This window comes from Mobula hypostoma, chromosome 6 (assembly GCF_963921235.1).
Source record: "Mobula hypostoma chromosome 6, sMobHyp1.1, whole genome shotgun sequence".
Taxonomy (NCBI): Eukaryota; Metazoa; Chordata; class Chondrichthyes; order Myliobatiformes; family Myliobatidae; genus Mobula; species Mobula hypostoma.
In genome coordinates, this window is record NC_086102.1 from 98,977,767 (window position 1) to 98,994,930 (window position 17,164).

Below are 17,164 nucleotides of genomic sequence, written 5' to 3' on the forward strand. Positions count from 1 at the left end.
GTGTTGAGGCAGGTGCTGGGCGGGATTTCCCCTAGACATACACGAGCCAATATAACGGAACGTTACAAGTGGGGGCTACCGTCCTGGATTTGGACTTTCGGTAAAGTTGTAATTGTCGTCGCTTTAAGTGGTGTGAAGATGGATCGAGATAAGATTGTAAGTTGGTGTGAATTGGAGGAGGTAGCAGTGAATCATGCGTGCGTGTTAAGTGGGGTCCATTATCGCATTCCAGCAGATGTACTGGTGCGAGGGTTGAGTTTGATTAAAGGTATCGGGCAGGTAGAACTTATAGCTAGAAGGTGTGGGAAGGAACTGGAGTCCAGCTGGATGTTGGTGCGGACAAGTGCCGACGTCATGACGTTGGAACTACCAGCGACAGTCCACGTCCAGGGAGAGGTAGGGCCGTGGGGTCTCCACACCCTCCCAGAGGACGCGTGAGGAGGTGCCAGAGGAGGAGCTAGATGAGGCCCCCGGGGGGTTGCCAGTAGCAAGGGGTGGAGGTTTGGCGTGGGAAGGTTTGGCCAGGCCCTGCCCCCATGGGCGTGATGAGACTGCCGAGTTAACGGCTGCCATTACCTCCCTGGCGAGAAGGGTTGAGGGGCACCGCCCGAAGCTGATAATTTTCTCGGGAGCCAGGCCCACCCTGGAAGGGGAGGATGAATATGAGACCTGGGTTGAGGATACATCCCAGTTGTTAGAGGTGTGGCCAGTTTCGGATGAGGAAAAGAGACAGCGATTGGTGGAAAGCTTAAGGGGCGGGGCGGCCCGTGTGGTCCGCGATCTGAGAGCGGAACGCCCCTCGGCTTCCCTGTCGGAGTGTTTGGACGCTTTGGAGGAAGTGTTTGGACTGTCAGGAATCCCTGGAAACATTTAGCGGAGTTTTGACGGATGGGGCAGAGAAGAGGGGAAAAGCTCTCAGAATATGTTTTCCGGCTGGAAGGAAAGCTGATGGGGTTGCTGCGACGAGGGGTAATGAGGGCAGACGAAGTGGCGAAGTTAAGGATGAATCAGATATGTAGCAGTTCCTGGGAGGATGACAGGGTGGCTTGGAGCGTACAGCAGTCATTTAAGTGGAGCCCCCCTCCATCATTCAGATAGCTGATCAGAGAGGTACGGGCCGAGGAGAGTGCTTCGGGCCGACCAGGGGGCTCGGACCCTCAGGGACGGTCTTCAGCGGTTCAGGAGGTGGTAGCCGGGGTGAGATCAGAGAAATCCAAGGGGTCCCCGGGGGGGCTTATCGGAAGGGGAGAGGCAGCGGGTAGCGGGTGCTATAACTGTGGGAGAGAGGGGCATTTCCGGCGGGAATGTGAGTGGCTGGGGGCGTGCTACCGCTGTGGGGAAGCTGGCCACTTGTGGAGGGATTGTGAGAGACGAGATGCGCCGAGGGGGGAGGGCCTCCGGGCCACCAAGAAGGGAGAGATGTCAGGAAACTTAAGAGAGGCTCAGTGAGGGATCAGACTGGAGTCTCGGGAGGAACACGTTCCCAGAAAACCGCTATGGAACCCCAGAAAGAACAAGCCCAAATTCCTGATGGACTGGTGGGACCCCGTTCCAGCGTGTCCCTACGGATGGAGGGAATCTTTGCGAAAGCCATCATTGACACCGGGTCGCAGGTTACCTTACTATACCGGTCGTTCTACAAGAAATATCTGAAGCATTTGCCAGTAACTCCGTTTAACGCATTGGAGATTTGGGGCATAAGTGATGGTGATTACCCGTACGATGGGTACTTGTCAGTGAGATTGGAATTTTCGGAGGGAGATGCGGGAGTGTCGGAAGCCTTTGAGACGCTGGTGTTGGTCTTTCCGGACCCGTTGGAAACCGGTGGTGCTGCCCTGCTGGTGGGGACTAACCAGGAGCCTGTCCCAACCTAATCCCAAGAGCCTGTAAGAAGAAGCGGTGGGGAGAACTTTCCGGAGACCCTCTCGGTACACCCCGTGTTCCAAGCGGTGTACAAAGGAGTGAGTGACCCTCAGGGGCTGGATCCTGAGTGCAAATGAGGGACGGTGTGGTGCACTCAGGCGAGGCCTAAGGTGATACAGCCAGGGGAGGTGGCATTAGTGATGGGGACCCTCAGATTCCCTGGAGTACCGGCGGGCAAGGCTCTGCTAGTAGATGCCCCTGTCGACCTGGAAAGGGAGTCCCGGTTCCCGGCTGGGGCACTGGTGAGACCTGAATTGCAGAGACCCTCAGCTGTACAGGCACGGCGGATGAGGGTGATGGTAAGGAACATAACGGAGCGGGAGATCATCTTTAAGCGCAGGATGCCCCTCGCGCACTTGTTCCCGGTGATGGTGATGTCCAGCGTCCCCATGAAGCCCACTGGAGGGAAACTATTGGGAAATGGGAGGCGGCTGACCGAGGAGGCCTTTAATTTTGAAGACTCCCCTGTACCGCCGGCGTATAAGAGCAGGCTGGTGGAGAAGATGCTGAAGTTAGGGGATGTCTTTTCTCAGCGCGAGTTTGATGTGGGGTGTTCCAAGAGCACTCGGCAGATGTGCGGCAGTTGAAAGATGCAGGGATTATTGCGGAGTCCCGAAGCCCCTATGCGTCCCCCATAGTGGTGGCAAGGAAGAAAAATGGGAAGGTACGCATGTGCGTGCACTACAGGACCCTGAACCGCCGCACTGTTCCCGACCAATATACAGTCCCGGGGGTGGAAGATGCCTTGGCCTGTCTGAGTGGTGCACAGTGGTTCAGTGTTTTGGATTTGCGGAGTGAGTATTACCAGATTCCGATGAGTGAGACTGATAAAGAGAAGACAGCCTTTATCTGCACCCTGGGGTTTTTCCAGTTCGAACGAATGCCCCAAGCCATCTCGGGGGCCCCAGCCACCTTCCAGCGGCTCATGGAGAGGACAGTGGGGGACATGAACCTACTGGAGGTATTGGTGTACCTGGACGACCTGATAGTGTTTGGATCTACGTTGGAGGAACATGAGAAGCGACTGCTGAAGGTGCTGAGTCGGCTGAAGGAGGAAGGGTTAAAACTTTCCCTGGATAAATGTCAGTTCTGCAAGATGTCGGTCAGTTATGTCGGGCACATAATCTCGCGAAATGGAGTGGCCACTGATCCGGGTAAGATAGCCGCAGTAACCACCTGGCCGAGACCTCAGAAGGTGAGCGCCTTACGCTCGTTTTTGGTGTTTTGCAGATATTACCGGCGATTCGTGAAAGGATATGCGAAAATGAGTCATCCATTGAACCAGCTGCTGTGTGGCTATCCACCTGTGGGGAGGAAGAGGAAGGGAGACTGAGGGCCAGAGGTAGGAGGATACTTGAACCCGGGGGAACCTTTTGGATTGAGGTGGGATGCTCAATGTGAGGAGGCGTTCCAATCTCTAAAAAGGGCGCTGACACAGGCCCCGCGGGGTGTTGGCGTTTGCTGATCCCCGGAAGCCGTATGTTCTACACACTGATGCCAGTCACGACGGTCTGGGGCTGTCCTGTACCAGGAACAGGGAAACGGATTGAGGCCGGTGGCGTTTGTCAGTCGGAGCTTGTCGCCATCTGAGAGAAACTATCCCACTCACAAGCTGGAGTTCTTGGCGTTGAAATGGGCAGTGGTGGACAAGTTGAGTGACTACCTGTACGGAGCCCAGTTTGAGGTGAGAACTGACAACAACCCACTCACTTATATCCTGACCTCGGTGAAGCTGGACGCTACTGGGCACCGGCGGTTAACAGCCTTGTCTGCCTATGAGTTCAGCCTGAAGTACCGCCCGGGGAGTCAAAACATCGATGCAGATGCCCTGTCTCGTCAGGTGCATGACGAGTCGGGCACGGCTGAGGAGTGGAAGAGTGTCCCTGCCCAGGGAGTAAAGGCCATGTGTCAAGTTGGGAGCGACGGGGAAGTAGGAGCACAGATGGGAACTGATCGAGCAGTAGATCAACTGGGGGCTGACAATGACGCGCTGCCCACTGTTTACTGTAATTTGACTGCTCTGAGGAACAGGCAGCTGCCGGAGTTGAGTCCCCAGGAAGTAGAGGCGGCTCAGTGTGATGACCCAAGCATTGGCACGATCTGGTACGCGGTTAGCCAGGGTGATATGGGGCAGGTGGAGAAGGCGAAGCATGCCTCTGTTCCCCCACTACTGAAGGAGTGGCCTCGGTTGAAGCTGAAGAACCACGTCCTGTATCGGGTCACGTCGCCTCCGGACCACCCCCGGTGCTGGCAGCTGGTCATGCCTGAGAAGTATCCGAAGACCGTGCTCCAGGCTCTACATGATGATTTCGGGCACTTAGGGGTAGAGAAGACCTGTGGATTAGTCAAGGACCGGTTTTACTGGCCCCGGATGAGGGGGGAGGTGGAAGAATACTGTAAGACCTATAGCCGTTGCGTCAGGAGGAAGACCTTGCCTGCGCAGGCGGCCCCGTTATCCCACTTGCAGAGTGCGGGACCCATGGACCTGGTGTGTATGGATTTCCTGTCTATTGAGCCAGACACCAGCAACACCGCGAATGTCTTGGTCCTCACGGATCACTACACTAGATATGCGCAGGCTTTTCCTACTAAGGACCAGAAAGCGAATACAGTGGCGAAGGGGTTATGGGAGAAGTACTTTGTTCATTATGGCCTTCCCCGGTGGATCCACAGTGATCAGGGACGGGACTTCGAGAGCAGGCTTATCCATGAATTACTGAGTATGCTTGGGGTTGAAAAGTCCAGAACCACCCCCTATCACCCACAGGGTGATCCTCAGCCCGAGAGGTTTAACTGGACCCTGCTGGACATGCTCGGCACCTTGGAGATTGGACAGAAGAGTAAGTGGAGTCAGCACATTGCCCATTTGGTTCATTGTTACAATTGTACTCACAATGATGCTACAGGGTACTCGCCCTACTATCTGATGTTCAGACGGGAAGCGATGTTGCCCATTGATCTGTGTTTTGGGACTGAAGCGGGGGAAATACCTTCGAAGCCATGTCTGAAGTACGTGTTCGATATGAGGAGAGAGTTGAAAAGGGTGTACGAGTTGACTGAGGTGGCAGCCACCAAGCAGAACCAGTGGAATAAGAAGAGGTATGACCAGAAAGTAAAGTTCGTCCAGCTATTGCCGGGAGATCGAGTCCTTATCTGGAATTTAGGACTACCTGGTAAGCACAAGTTGGCGAACCGGCTCTGTGTGGTGGAGAGTCAGATGCCAAATCTCCCTGTTTACCGGGTGAGACCCGAGGAGGGGAAGGGGCCTGTCAAGGTACTCCATCGGAACCACTGGGTCGAGAGGTGAAGATGGACCCAGAGCCCGAATGGGAGTTTACGCCTAGTACTAGGACTCTGCGAGGGCGCGGGGCGAGGGAAGAGCCCGCTGCGATGGAGTCGGTGGAGAGACGAGGAGTAGGAGGAGAGACGGGGAGGACCGCGGACGTGCAGGGGTTTTTGGCGGAGAGACGGGGAGGACGGTGGACGGGGTTTTTAGCGGGGAGTCAGTGGAGAGACGAGGAGTAGGAGGAGAGACGGGGAGGACCGCGGACGTGCGGGGGTTTTTGGCTGGGAGTCGGAGGAGAGACGGGAAGTTGGAGGAGAGACGGGGAGGACGGCGGACGGGGTTTTGACGGGGAGTCGGAGGAGAGACAGAGTTTTTGGCGTGGAGTCGGAGGAAAGACGGGGAGGACAGTTCACGGGGTTTTTGGCGGGGAGTCGGAGAAGAGATGGGGAGGACCGCGGACGTGCGGGGGATTTTGGCGGGGAGTTGGAGGAGAGACAGGGAGGACGGCGGATGTGCGGGGGTTTTTGGTGGGGAGTTGGAGGAGAAACAGGGAGGACGGCGGATGTGCGGAGGTTTTTGGCGGGGAGTCGGAGGAGAAACGGGGAGGACCATGGACGTGTGGGGGTTTTTGGCGGGGAGACGGGGAGGATGGCGGACGTGCGGAGAGGCTCCGGTCGATCACTCCGGGTGATCCGGAGCCGTGAGTCGACAGGATTCGGGTGGTCTTCAGAATTCGATTGAGCTCCAACGGTAGCACGCGAAGAACTTGGACTTCGATAAGTGTTGGCGCCTTTTTTTTCATTACTTTCCTCTCTGTATCAAATTCATATTAATGTCATAGAATTAGTAATATCCATAAAGTGTACTTGTTAAAATTTACTGGGTGTGCTGGCTGATGATTGATGTTTGGGATTGATTCGGGCGGCGACCGACGCTGTGGGGAGTGTTGAGGCAGATGCTGGGCGGGATTTCCCCTAGACATATACGAGCCAATATAACGGAACGTTACATTTGGAACGTAGAAGATTGAGAGGAGATTTGATAGTGGTATATAAAATTATGAGGAGTATAGTTAGGATAAATGCAAGCAGGCTTTTTCCACTGAAGTTGGGTGGGACTATAAGTAGAGATCATGAGTTAAGAGTGAAAGCTGAAAAAGGGGAAACTTCTTCACACAGAGGTTCGTGAGAGTGTGGGAAATGAGCTGCCAGTGCAAGTGATGCATGCCAGCTTGATTTCAACATTTAGGAGAAGTTTGGATAGGTACAAGGATGATAGGGGTGTGCAGGGCTATGGTCACGGTAAAGGTCAGTGGGAGTTCAAATGGTTTGGCACGAACTGGATGGGCCAAAGTGCCTGCAGTTTTGTCCCTGTTTTATTCAGATATGATCTCATTAAAGATCAGTTGGAGTAGCATGATCAAAAGCAAACTTTTGGGTAAAGAAAGGGAGAATGATGCAGCAAAGTGCAGGGGAGGACACTGGGAACTCGTTCAGAATAGGTCAGATTCAACAGGACCAATGCAACTAGAGTATAGAAGAGTACAACACAGGAAAAGTCCCTTCAGCCCACAGTGTTGTGCCAAACTAAATAAATAATCAAATGGCCAATCAAACTGATCCTTTCTGCCTACAAAAGGTCCATGACCTTCCATTTTCCTGCCTATCTAAATGTCTCTTAAAATTCCTTAATGCATTTCCCTCTACCACCATCCAGGCACCAACTGCGTAAAAAAAAATTACCCCTCACACTTTTGAAATTACCCCCCTCACATTAAGTGCATGCCCTCTGGTAGTAGACTTTTCAATCCTGGGGGGAAAAAATTCTGTCTGTCTGCTTATCTATGCCTCACATAATATTAGAAACCTTTATCAGGTCATCCCTAGCTTCTGCCGCTCAGGAGAAAACAATCCCAAGCCGTCCGTCCTCTCATTGTTGCACATGCCCTTAATCCAGGCAGCTTTCTGGAAAACATCTTCTGCACCCTCGACATCTTTCCTCTAATGAGGTGACCAAAACTGTATGCAATACTCCAGATGTGGCCTAACAAGAGTAACTCAAATATTCACGAGGCAGCCTGCAGAGAAGAAGTCATCACCCTGCCACAGTGGTGTCAAGAAAACAACCTCTCCCTCAATGTTGCAAAAACCAAGGAGCTGGTTGTGGACTACAGGAAGAATAGGGACAGGCTAACTCGTATTGACATCAATGGATCTGGGGTTGAGAGGGTGAACAGCTTTAAGTTCCTTGGCATACACATCACCAAGGATCTCATGTGGTCTGTACATACTGGATGTGTGGTGAAAAAAGCACAACGGTGCCTCTCACCTCAGACGGTTGAAGAAAGTTGGTATGAGTCACCAAACCCTAAGAATTTAGGACAGGGGCATAAATGAGAGCATCCTGACCAGCTGTATCATTGCCTGGTATGGGAACTGTACTTCCCTGAATTGCAAGACTCTGCAGAGAGTGGCGCGGACAGCCCAGTGCATCTGCGGATGTGAACTTCCTACTATTCAGGACATTTACAGAGACAGGTGGGTAAAAATAGACCGAAGGATCATTGGGAACCTGATTCATCCCAACCACAAACTGTTCGGGCTGATACCATCCGAGGTGCAGCAGGCAGCGAAGAAAGCTAATGGCATGTTGGCCTTCATAACAAGGGGAGTTGAGTATAGGAGCAAAGAGGTCCTTCTTCAGTTGTACAGGGCCCTGGTGAGACCACACCTGGAGTATTGTGTACAGTTTTGGTCTCCAAATTTGAGGAAGGACATTCTTGCTATTGAGGGAGTGCAGCGGAGGTTCATGCGGTTAATTCCCGGGATGGTGGGACTGTCATATGTTGAAAGATTGAAGCGACTGGGCTGGTATTGTCATGTGTGACGCCCAGCAGAGGTACCGGACTGATGATGCTAATGAGAGAGGACCAGAGGCTCACAGGGTGTAAAGGTACGATCGGTGGGAACCTGGGGTGTGTGTCCACCCTTGCCTGGGTGCCGGGTTCACCGCGGAAGAACGATCATATCCGGAACGAAGGGGTCACAATCGGTGACCACAGCGGGATAGAAGACATCAAAAGGTCTGCCTGAAACCAAATTGCATCTCTCTCTCTCTCCCCCCAACGGTACGACAACAGCGATTACTGTGAACTGCACTAAACTGAACTGAACTCTGCTTCACTTAAGACTGATCATTTTACCCCTAGACTGCGATAGAGCTTGGTTGATTCCTATTACTCTAGTTCTGTGTATATGTGTGTATTATCATTGCCTACCTGTTACATTTATATCCTTACGATTAGTGTACTATATTACTTATTTCTTTAATAAAACTTTATTAGTTCCTAGCAATCCAGACTCCAATGAGCGTTCCATTTCTGCTGGTTTGGCAACCCAGTTACGGGGTACGTAACATAAGTGGGGATCTCGTCCAGGATTTTGAACGCCAAGTTTGGGACTGGGTAAATTGATTGGGTTAAAATTCCCGAAAGAGAGAAAGAAAGGGCAAACAGCAGAAATGGAGATTGAGGAATTTCTAAAGGCGCCAACCTTGGAGGCATTAGAGAATGCCAGGAAATCAGAATTGGCGACTGTTGCGAAACGGTTGAATCTTTGTAAGGGGAAGCCGACAATGAGGAGAGCGGAGATGCACAGAGCTATCACTGAGCATTATATATGTAGCGGTGTGTTTCCCCACGGGGAGCTGGAGGTGGTGTCTATGAGCAAACCTGGTGGAGAAGCAGTGCAGCTGCAGACGGAAAAATTGAGACTCGAGCACAAGTTCCAAGCCAAGCGATTAGAACGAGAAGAAAGAGAGAAGCAATTAGAACAAGAAGAGAAGCAGTTAGAAGGGGAAGAGAGAGTAAGGCAGTTAGAACGAGAAGAGAGAGAGAAGGAAAGGGAGTTTGAGCTGGAGAAGTTAAAGATGACGCTGGAGAGGGGCCAAATGCCAAACCAAGGTGGAGGGTTCAGGGCGACTCAGGAGGTTAGGTTGGTTCCCCCATTTGAGGAAGCCGATGTTGATCGGTACTTCCTACATTTTGAAAAAGTCGCTGCAAGTCAGGACTGGCCGAGGAATAAGTGAGCTGTTTTATTTCAGAGCGTACTTAAGGGGAAGGCTGAGCAAGCTGACTCGGCATTGTCCGCAGAAGATGCCCAGAGGTATGATGTAGTGAAAGAGGCTATACTCAGGATTTACGAGTTGGTCCCGGAGGCATACCGGCAAAGGTTCCGGAATGTGAGGAAGCAGTGGGGCCGCACGTATTTAGAGTTTGCCCGTGAGATGCAGATGTATTGTGAGCGTTGGTGCACCTCGAAAGGGGTCACTGGGAATTATGACAGACTGCTACAGCTAATACTGATTGAGCAATTTATAGGTTGTGTCCCTGAAGGTATGAGGCCCTATCTAGATGAGAAAGAGGCAGAAACCTTAGCCGCAACTGCTAAGTTAGCGAATGAATACGCATTGACACACAAAGCAAAGTTTACCCCGAGTAAGAACTAGCAGAAGGGTAGTCGAAAGGGCGGAGAAAGTCCGCCGGAAAAGCCAGAAAGTAAGCCGAGGACTAGTGAGAAGGATAAGGAAGACAGGAAGCAGTTTGGTAGGAAGTCTCCTGGGGTCGTATGCTATAATTGTGGGAAAGCCGGTTACATTGCGTCCAGGTGTTTTGCCCCAAAGAAGGAGACAGGGAAAGGAAAAATGACGACTCCAACTGGCTGTATTGAGCCGGCAAACAAACCGCTAGGGGAGAAGAGGCCTGATAGAGTTCAGGAAGGGCACGAGAAGTTCATTTCAGCCAGATTGGTGTCGGTGAAGGAGGGTCAAACCCATTTCCAGTACGGATCTGGAGAGATACTGGGGCTTGTCAGTCATTGATCTTAAGGAGGGTGTTAGACTTTAGTTCAGAGACCGAGACTGGGGAAGTCAGTGTGATAAAAGGCATTGGGAAAGGGACTTAAGCAGTACCTTTGCACCAGATACACCTAAAAGGTGACTTGGTCTCTGGACCGGTCACGATAGGGGTGAGGCCCGAATTACCAATGGAAGACGTGGAGGTCTTACTCGGTAACGACCTTGCGGGTGGAGATGTGTACTCAGCAGTAAAGCTGACAAGCAAGCCTGCCAGGACTGAGGACCCGCCCATGGACTCACAGGTTTATCCCATTTGCGCAGTGACTCGGCGCATATCCAGAAAGGCTGCCGAAGCGAATGTAGATTTAGCTGAGATGTTTTTACCAGCCTTGTACCAGGGGTGGGGGGAGGGGGGTTAGAAAGCGAGAAACAGGTGCATAGTGGAGCGGAAGGAAGTGAGGGAGTTGAGGTAGATTTATCATTAGCGCACAGGAACGAGACGAGGAGCTGATGGTTTTGACGGAGACAGCTCTCTCCGAAGCAGAAATAAAAAGGGAACCAGTGGGCTATTATGTGGAGGAGGGAGTACTGATGAGGAAGTGGAGACCAGGTACCGTGCCCGCAGATGAGGAGTGGGTGGTGGTACACCTGGTGGTAGTGCTGAAAATTTATAGGGACGAGATTTTTAACCTGGCCCACAAGATACCCCTCGGTGGACATTTTGGGGTGAGGAAAACAGTCGATAGAATTATGAAAGAGTTTTACTGGCCGAACATGAGGAAGGATATTATTGAATGTTGTAGACGGTGTCATTTATGTCAGGTGGTAGGAAAGCCGAATCAGGTCCTGCCTAAAGCGCCCCTTCGATGGATACCCGCTTTCAGGGAAGCTTTTTCCCAAATAATTGTGGATTTTGTCAGTCCCCTGCCCAGAACTGAGTGGGCGAGAGTATGTGATGACTATGATGTGCGCCACCACCAGGATTCCGGAGGCTGTGCCCCTGGCAAGCACCAAGGCTCCTGCAGTGGTAAAGGCGCTTGTGAAATTTTTCACTACAGTGGGGCTGCCCAGGGAAATCCAGTCAGATCAGGGGAGTGTCTTCACATCTCACAGATTCCGACGGATGTTGGGTGAGATGGGAGCAAAGCAGATTTTGGCCTCCGCGTACCACCCAGAGTCCCAAGGGGTGTTGGAAAGATTCCACGCAACATTAAAGACCATGATTAAAATTTATTGTCAAGAGAATGCTAGGGACTGGGATGATGCCTTGCCCCTTCTGGTATTCGCTGTAAGGGACACGGTTCAGGAGTCATTGGGGTTCAGCCCATTCGAGCTGGTCTTCGGTCATCGGCCCAGAGGACCCCTGACCTTACTGAAAGAGCAATGGTCCAGTCCGGCAGTACAAGTCAATGTGATTGACTATGTTTTAAAATTTCATGAGAGGCTTAAAAGGATCTGTGACCTTGCCAAAGAAAGTCTACGACAATCCCAAACTAAAATGAAACAGTGGTGTGATAGACGTGCCGCGAACAAGTGTTTCAAGTGGGCAATGGGGTCTTAGTTCTGTTTCCAGTGGTAACCAACCCCCTCCAGGTGAGATTCCACGGTCCATACAAAGTGATTAAAAAGATAGACTCTTTGAATTATGTTATCGAAACGCCAGACAGGCGTAAGCCAACCCAATTAGTACACATTAATATGTTAAAAGCTTACCACGATCAGAAAGCAGATCTAATTGGTGTTATCACGAAAATTAATGAGGCTGGGGTGCCAAATGATAAGGGGAAAACCCATCTTGAAAAGATAAATATGGTGCCGACCAGATTGGAGAACTCTATTCTATTGTTTTGGCCAACTTTGCTGATAAGGTCTCTCACTTTACCCCTGAACAGAGCGAGCCGCTGATAAAGCTAATTAACCGGCATGCCGATGTGTGTCCGGATGTCCCGAGGCAATGCAAGGGGACAGTACATGATGTTGTTGTCACCTCAGACCAGCCTATTAAGCAACACCCCTATAGGATGAACTTGGAGAAGGGCAAGCTAGTGGAGAAAGAAATTGAACACATGCTAGCCACAGATATTATTAGGCCATCCAAATCGGAATGGGCGTCTCCCTGTGTGGTTGTCCCGAAAGTCGTTGGGAGCATACGATTCTGTACAGATTACAGAAAAGTGAACGCCATCACAAAAACTGATGCTTACCCCATCCCAAGGGTAGACGATTGCATCAATAAAGTGGGGAGAGCTAAGTACATCACAAAGGTCGGTTTGCTAAGAGGGTACTGGTGCCTTCCTTTAACTGACCGGGCTAGAGAAATCTCAGCATTTGTCACTCCATCCGGGTTATGCGAGTATAATGTTCTACCTTTTGGCATGAAAAACGCCCCAGGGACCTTCCCAAGGATGATTAAATCAGTGATAAAAGGGTTAAAGAACACAGAAGCGTATATTGATGATTTGGTGGTCTGGAGTGACATGTGGGAGGAGCACATTGTGGCAGTAGGGGAGCTGTTTAAACGGCTGTCTGAAGCCAACCTGACAGTAAACCTCGCAAAAAGTGAGTTCAGCCACGCTCAGGTCACTTATCTGGGATATGTGGTAGGACAGGGGCAGCTGGCACCATTGCAGGCTAAGGTGCAGGCTATCTCTAAAGTTCCCATCCCAACGGACAAGAGAGCCCTGAGAAGGTTTTTGGGGATGGTGGGGTACTATCGGAAGTTTTGCAAAAACTTTGCGGATATTACCCTCCCTCTTACTAAGCTCTTGCCGAAGAATGCGAAGTTTGTGTGGAATGACCTTTGTCAACAAGCCTTCGAGAGTCTGAAGGCGATTCTGTGTCACCACCCTGTATTGAATGCGCCTGACTTTTCAAAACCCTTCTCCCTAGCAACAGATGCTAACGACGAAGCAGCCGGGGCGGTGCTGTTGCAGACAGACAAAGAGGAGATTGACCACCCAGTGGCTTATTTTTCTAAGAAGTTTAATGTCTATCAGAGAAATTATTCCACTGTGGAGAAGGAATTACTGGCAATCATACTAGCATTACAACATTTGGAGGTTTATATTTGTCCGGCATGGAAACCACTGGTAATTTACACTGATCACAATCCATTCGTGTTTTTGGCCACTATGAAGGATAAAAACAAACGCTTACTAAGTTGGAGCCTGGTCTTACAGGAATTTGATATTAGAATAAAACATATAAAAGGAACGGACAATGTGATTGCTGATTGTCTGTCAAGGTGTTAAAACTTAAAGTTCTCTGTATTAGTCGAATAGCTGATGACTACCTGTATAGTAGTGTGTATCTAAAAATGTGCATTCATGCCCATAATTTTTACCCCAGTAAAAATCCTTTTAAGGGTGGGGGTGTTATGTGTGACGCCCAGCAGAGGTACCGGACTGATGATGCTAATGAGAGAGATAAGAAAGACAATGGAGAAACATTCAGAAATGCTAAAAAGAGAGAAGAGAGGGATTAACGGGAAAGAAACACAATTCAGCTATTGACAGACCGATTGGTTTGAACCTGAACTGTTTGAAGTTTGATGGGCAGGTGATACCCCAGAAGGGGGATAAAAGGAGCAGGTTTGCTAAGGCAGGCGACACACCACGAGACCCTGGGAAGAGCAGTGTGCCCCCCATAAGTTGGTGGGAGTTTGGATGTCCGGTTCGCAGGAACCGACAAGAGGCTCACAGGGTGTAAAGGTACGATCGGTGGGAACCTGGGGTGTGTGTCCGCCCTTGCCTGGGTGCCAGGTTCACCGCGGAAGAACGATCATATCTGGAATGGAGGGGTCACGGTCGGTGACCACAGCGGGATAGAAGACATCAGAGGGTCTGCCTGAAACCAACTGCGAAGACATCCAAAAGGTCTGCCTGAAACCAAATTGCATCTCTCTCTCTCTCTCTCTCTCTCTCTCTCTCTCCCTCTCCCTCTCCCCCCTCTCTCTCTCTCTCTCTCTATATCTCTATCTCTATCTATCTCTCTCTATCCCTCTCTCTCTATCCCTCTCTCTCTATCCCTCTCTCTCTATCTCTATCTCTCTCTCTCTCTATCTCTCTCCCCCCAACGGTACGACAACAGCGATTACTGCGAACTGCACTAAACTGAAGCGAACTCTGCTTCACTTAAGACTGATCATTTTACCCCTAGACTGCGATAGCTTGGTTGATTCCTATTACCCTAGTTCTGTGTATATGTGTGTATTATCATTGCCTACCTGTTACATTTATATCCTTATGATTAGTGTACTGTATTACTTATTTCTTTAATAAGACTTTATTAGTTCCTAGTAATCCAGACTCCAACGGGTGTTCCATTTCTGCTGGTTTGGCAACCCAGTTACGGGGTACGTAACAGTATACACTGGAGTTTAGAAGGATGAGAGGGGATCTGATTGAAACATCTAAGATTATTAAGGGATTGGACACGCTAGAGGCAGGAAACATGTTTCCGATGTTGGGGGAGTCCAGAACCAGAGGCCACAATTTGAGAATAAGGGGTAGGCCATTTAGAACGGAGTTGAGGAAAAACTTTTTCACCCGGAGAGTCGTGGATCTGTGGAGTGCTGTGCCTCAGAAGGCAGTGGAGGCCAATTCTCTGGATGCTTTCAAGAAAGAGTTAGATAGAGCTCTTAATGAGGGCGGAGTCAAGGGATATGGGGAGAAGGCAGGAATGGGGTACTGATTGGATGATCAGCCATGATCACACTGAATGGCGGTGCTGGCTCGAAGGGCCAAATGGCCTACTCCTGCACCTATTGTCTATTGAACGGTACTGTAGCATTAAAGCCAGGACCAACAGGCTCCAGGACAGCTTCTTCCACCAGGCCATTAGTCTGATTAATTCACGCTGATACAATTGTATTCCTATGCTATATTGACTGTCCTGTTGTATATACTATTTCTTACAAATTACTATAAATTGCACATTGCACATTTAGGCGGAGACGTAATATAAAGATTTTTATTCCTTATGTATGTGAAGGATGTAAGTAATAAAGTCAATTCAATTCAATTCAATTATGAAGCTGCAACATAACTTCCTGAGTTTTGAGCTCAGTGCCTCGACTAATTAGATTAGATTAGATTAGATTATGAGGACATGCAGTCCTCTTTTATTGTCATTTAGTAATGCATGCATTAAGAAATGATACAATATTCCTCTGGTGTGATATCACAAAAATACAGGACAGACCAAGACTGAAAAACTAATAAAACCACATAATTATAACATATAGTTACAACAGTGCAACAATACCATAACTTGATGAAGAACAGTCCATGGCACAGTAAAAAAGTTCAAAGTTTCTCGAAAGTCCCACATCTCACGCGGACGGGAGAAGGAACAAAACTCTCCCTGCCATGCCCGACCACAGTCCGAATCTGAGTTGTCCGAAAACTTCGAGCTCTGATCAGCCCTCCAACACCAAGTACCGAGCACCATCTCTATCTGAACGTTTCGACCTCAGCCTCGGTTGCCAGCAGCAGGGAAAGCCGGGGATTTTGGGGCCTACCCTTCGGAGATTCTCGATCACACAGTAAAAACAGCAGCGAACCAGGCATTCCAGAAATTTCTCCAGATGTTCCTCTGCTTCTCACGTCTGTCTTGATCAAATCAGAATTGGCCATGGCCCCTATTTAATAGATACGATACCATTTCACCGGAGAGCTGCGCGTGCTGCCATCTTTTCCTCCCGCAAGCATTCCATATGCCTTCTTAACTACCCTATTAACCTGTGTAGCCACTTTCAGGGAAGTAATAAAATGGATTCAGCAGTGGCTGGATGGGAGATGCCAGAGAGTAGTGGTGGATAACTGTGTGTCAGATTGGAGGACGGTGTGTAGCAGTGTGCCTCAGGGATCTGTACTGGGTCCAATGTTGTTTGTCATATATATTAATGATCTGGATGATGGGGTGGTAAATTGGATTAGTAAGTATGCAGATGATACTAAGGTAGGTGGCGTTGTGGATAATGAAGTAGGTTTTCAAAGCTTGCAGAGAGATTTAGGCCAGTTAGAAGAGTGGGCTGAAAGATGGCAGATGGAGTTTAATGCTGAAAAATGTGAGGTGCTACATTTTGGTAGGACTAATCAAAATAGGGCATACATGGTAAATGGTAGGGCATTGAAGAATGCTGTAGAACAGAGGGATCTAGGAATAATGGTGCATAGTTCCCTGAAGGTGGAATCTCATGTGGATAGGGTGGTGAAGAAAGCTTTTGGTATGCTGGCCTTTATTAATCAGAGCATTGAGAAAAGGAGTTGGGATGTAATGTTGAAATTGTATCAGGCATTGGTAAGGCCAAATTTGGAGTATTGTGTACAGTTCTGGTCACCGAATTATAGGAAAGATGTCAATAAAATTGAGAGAGTACAGAGGAGATTTACTGAAATGTTACCTGGGTTTCATCTCCTAAGTTACAGAGAAAGGTTGAACAAGTTAGGTCTTTATTCTTTGGAGCGTAGAAGGTTGAGGGGGAACTTGATAGAGGTGTTTAAAGTTATGAGGGGGATTGATAGAGTTAACGTGGATAGGCTTTTTCTATTGAGAATGAGGGAGATTCAAACAAGAGGGCATGAGTTGAGAGTTAAAGGGCAAAAGTTTAGGGGTAACACAAGGGGGAACTTCTTTACTCAGAGAGTGGTAGCTCTGTGGAACGAGCTTCCAGCAGAAGTGGTTGAGGCAGGTTCGATGTTGTCGTTTAAAGTTAAATTGGATAGATATATGGACAGGAAAGGAATGGAGGGTTATGGGCCGAGTACAGGTCGATGGGACTAGGTGAGAGTAAGAGTCCGGCACGGACTAGAAGGGCTGAGATGGCCTGTTTCCGTGCTGTAATTGTTATATGGTTATATGTTATATAGTTAACTATGAACCACCAATCCTGCTCATCAGCACCATTAAGAGTCTTTACAAACACGAGGAAATCTGCAGATGCTGGAAGTCCAAGCAACACACTCAAAATGCTGGAGGAACTCAGCAGGCTAGACAGCATATATGGAACTGATGAAGAGTCTCAGCCTGAACATCATCTGTTTACTCTTTTCCATGTATGCTGCCTGGCCTGCTGAGTTCTTCCGGCATTTTACGTGT

At 49.5% G+C, this 17,164-nt stretch overlaps 1 protein-coding gene across 6 annotated transcripts in view; it reads left to right on the forward strand.

Annotated features, from left to right (window-relative positions):
- Positions 1-17,164, forward strand: part of hspbap1 (hspb associated protein 1) — a 314,662-nt gene that overhangs the window by 184,122 nt on the left and 113,376 nt on the right. The window contains exon 5 of one of the 6 annotated variants that reach the window (XM_063051320.1): positions 8,106-15,993. The exons of the other annotated variants lie outside the window; for them this stretch is intronic. Within the exon in view, the coding sequence (XP_062907390.1) occupies positions 12,085-13,314 (1,230 nt within the window). The 5' untranslated portion in view covers positions 8,106-12,084 and the 3' untranslated portion in view covers positions 13,315-15,993. Of the gene's footprint in view, positions 1-8,105; positions 15,994-17,164 lie in introns of those variants that run through there. 6 annotated transcript variants of the gene reach the window in all.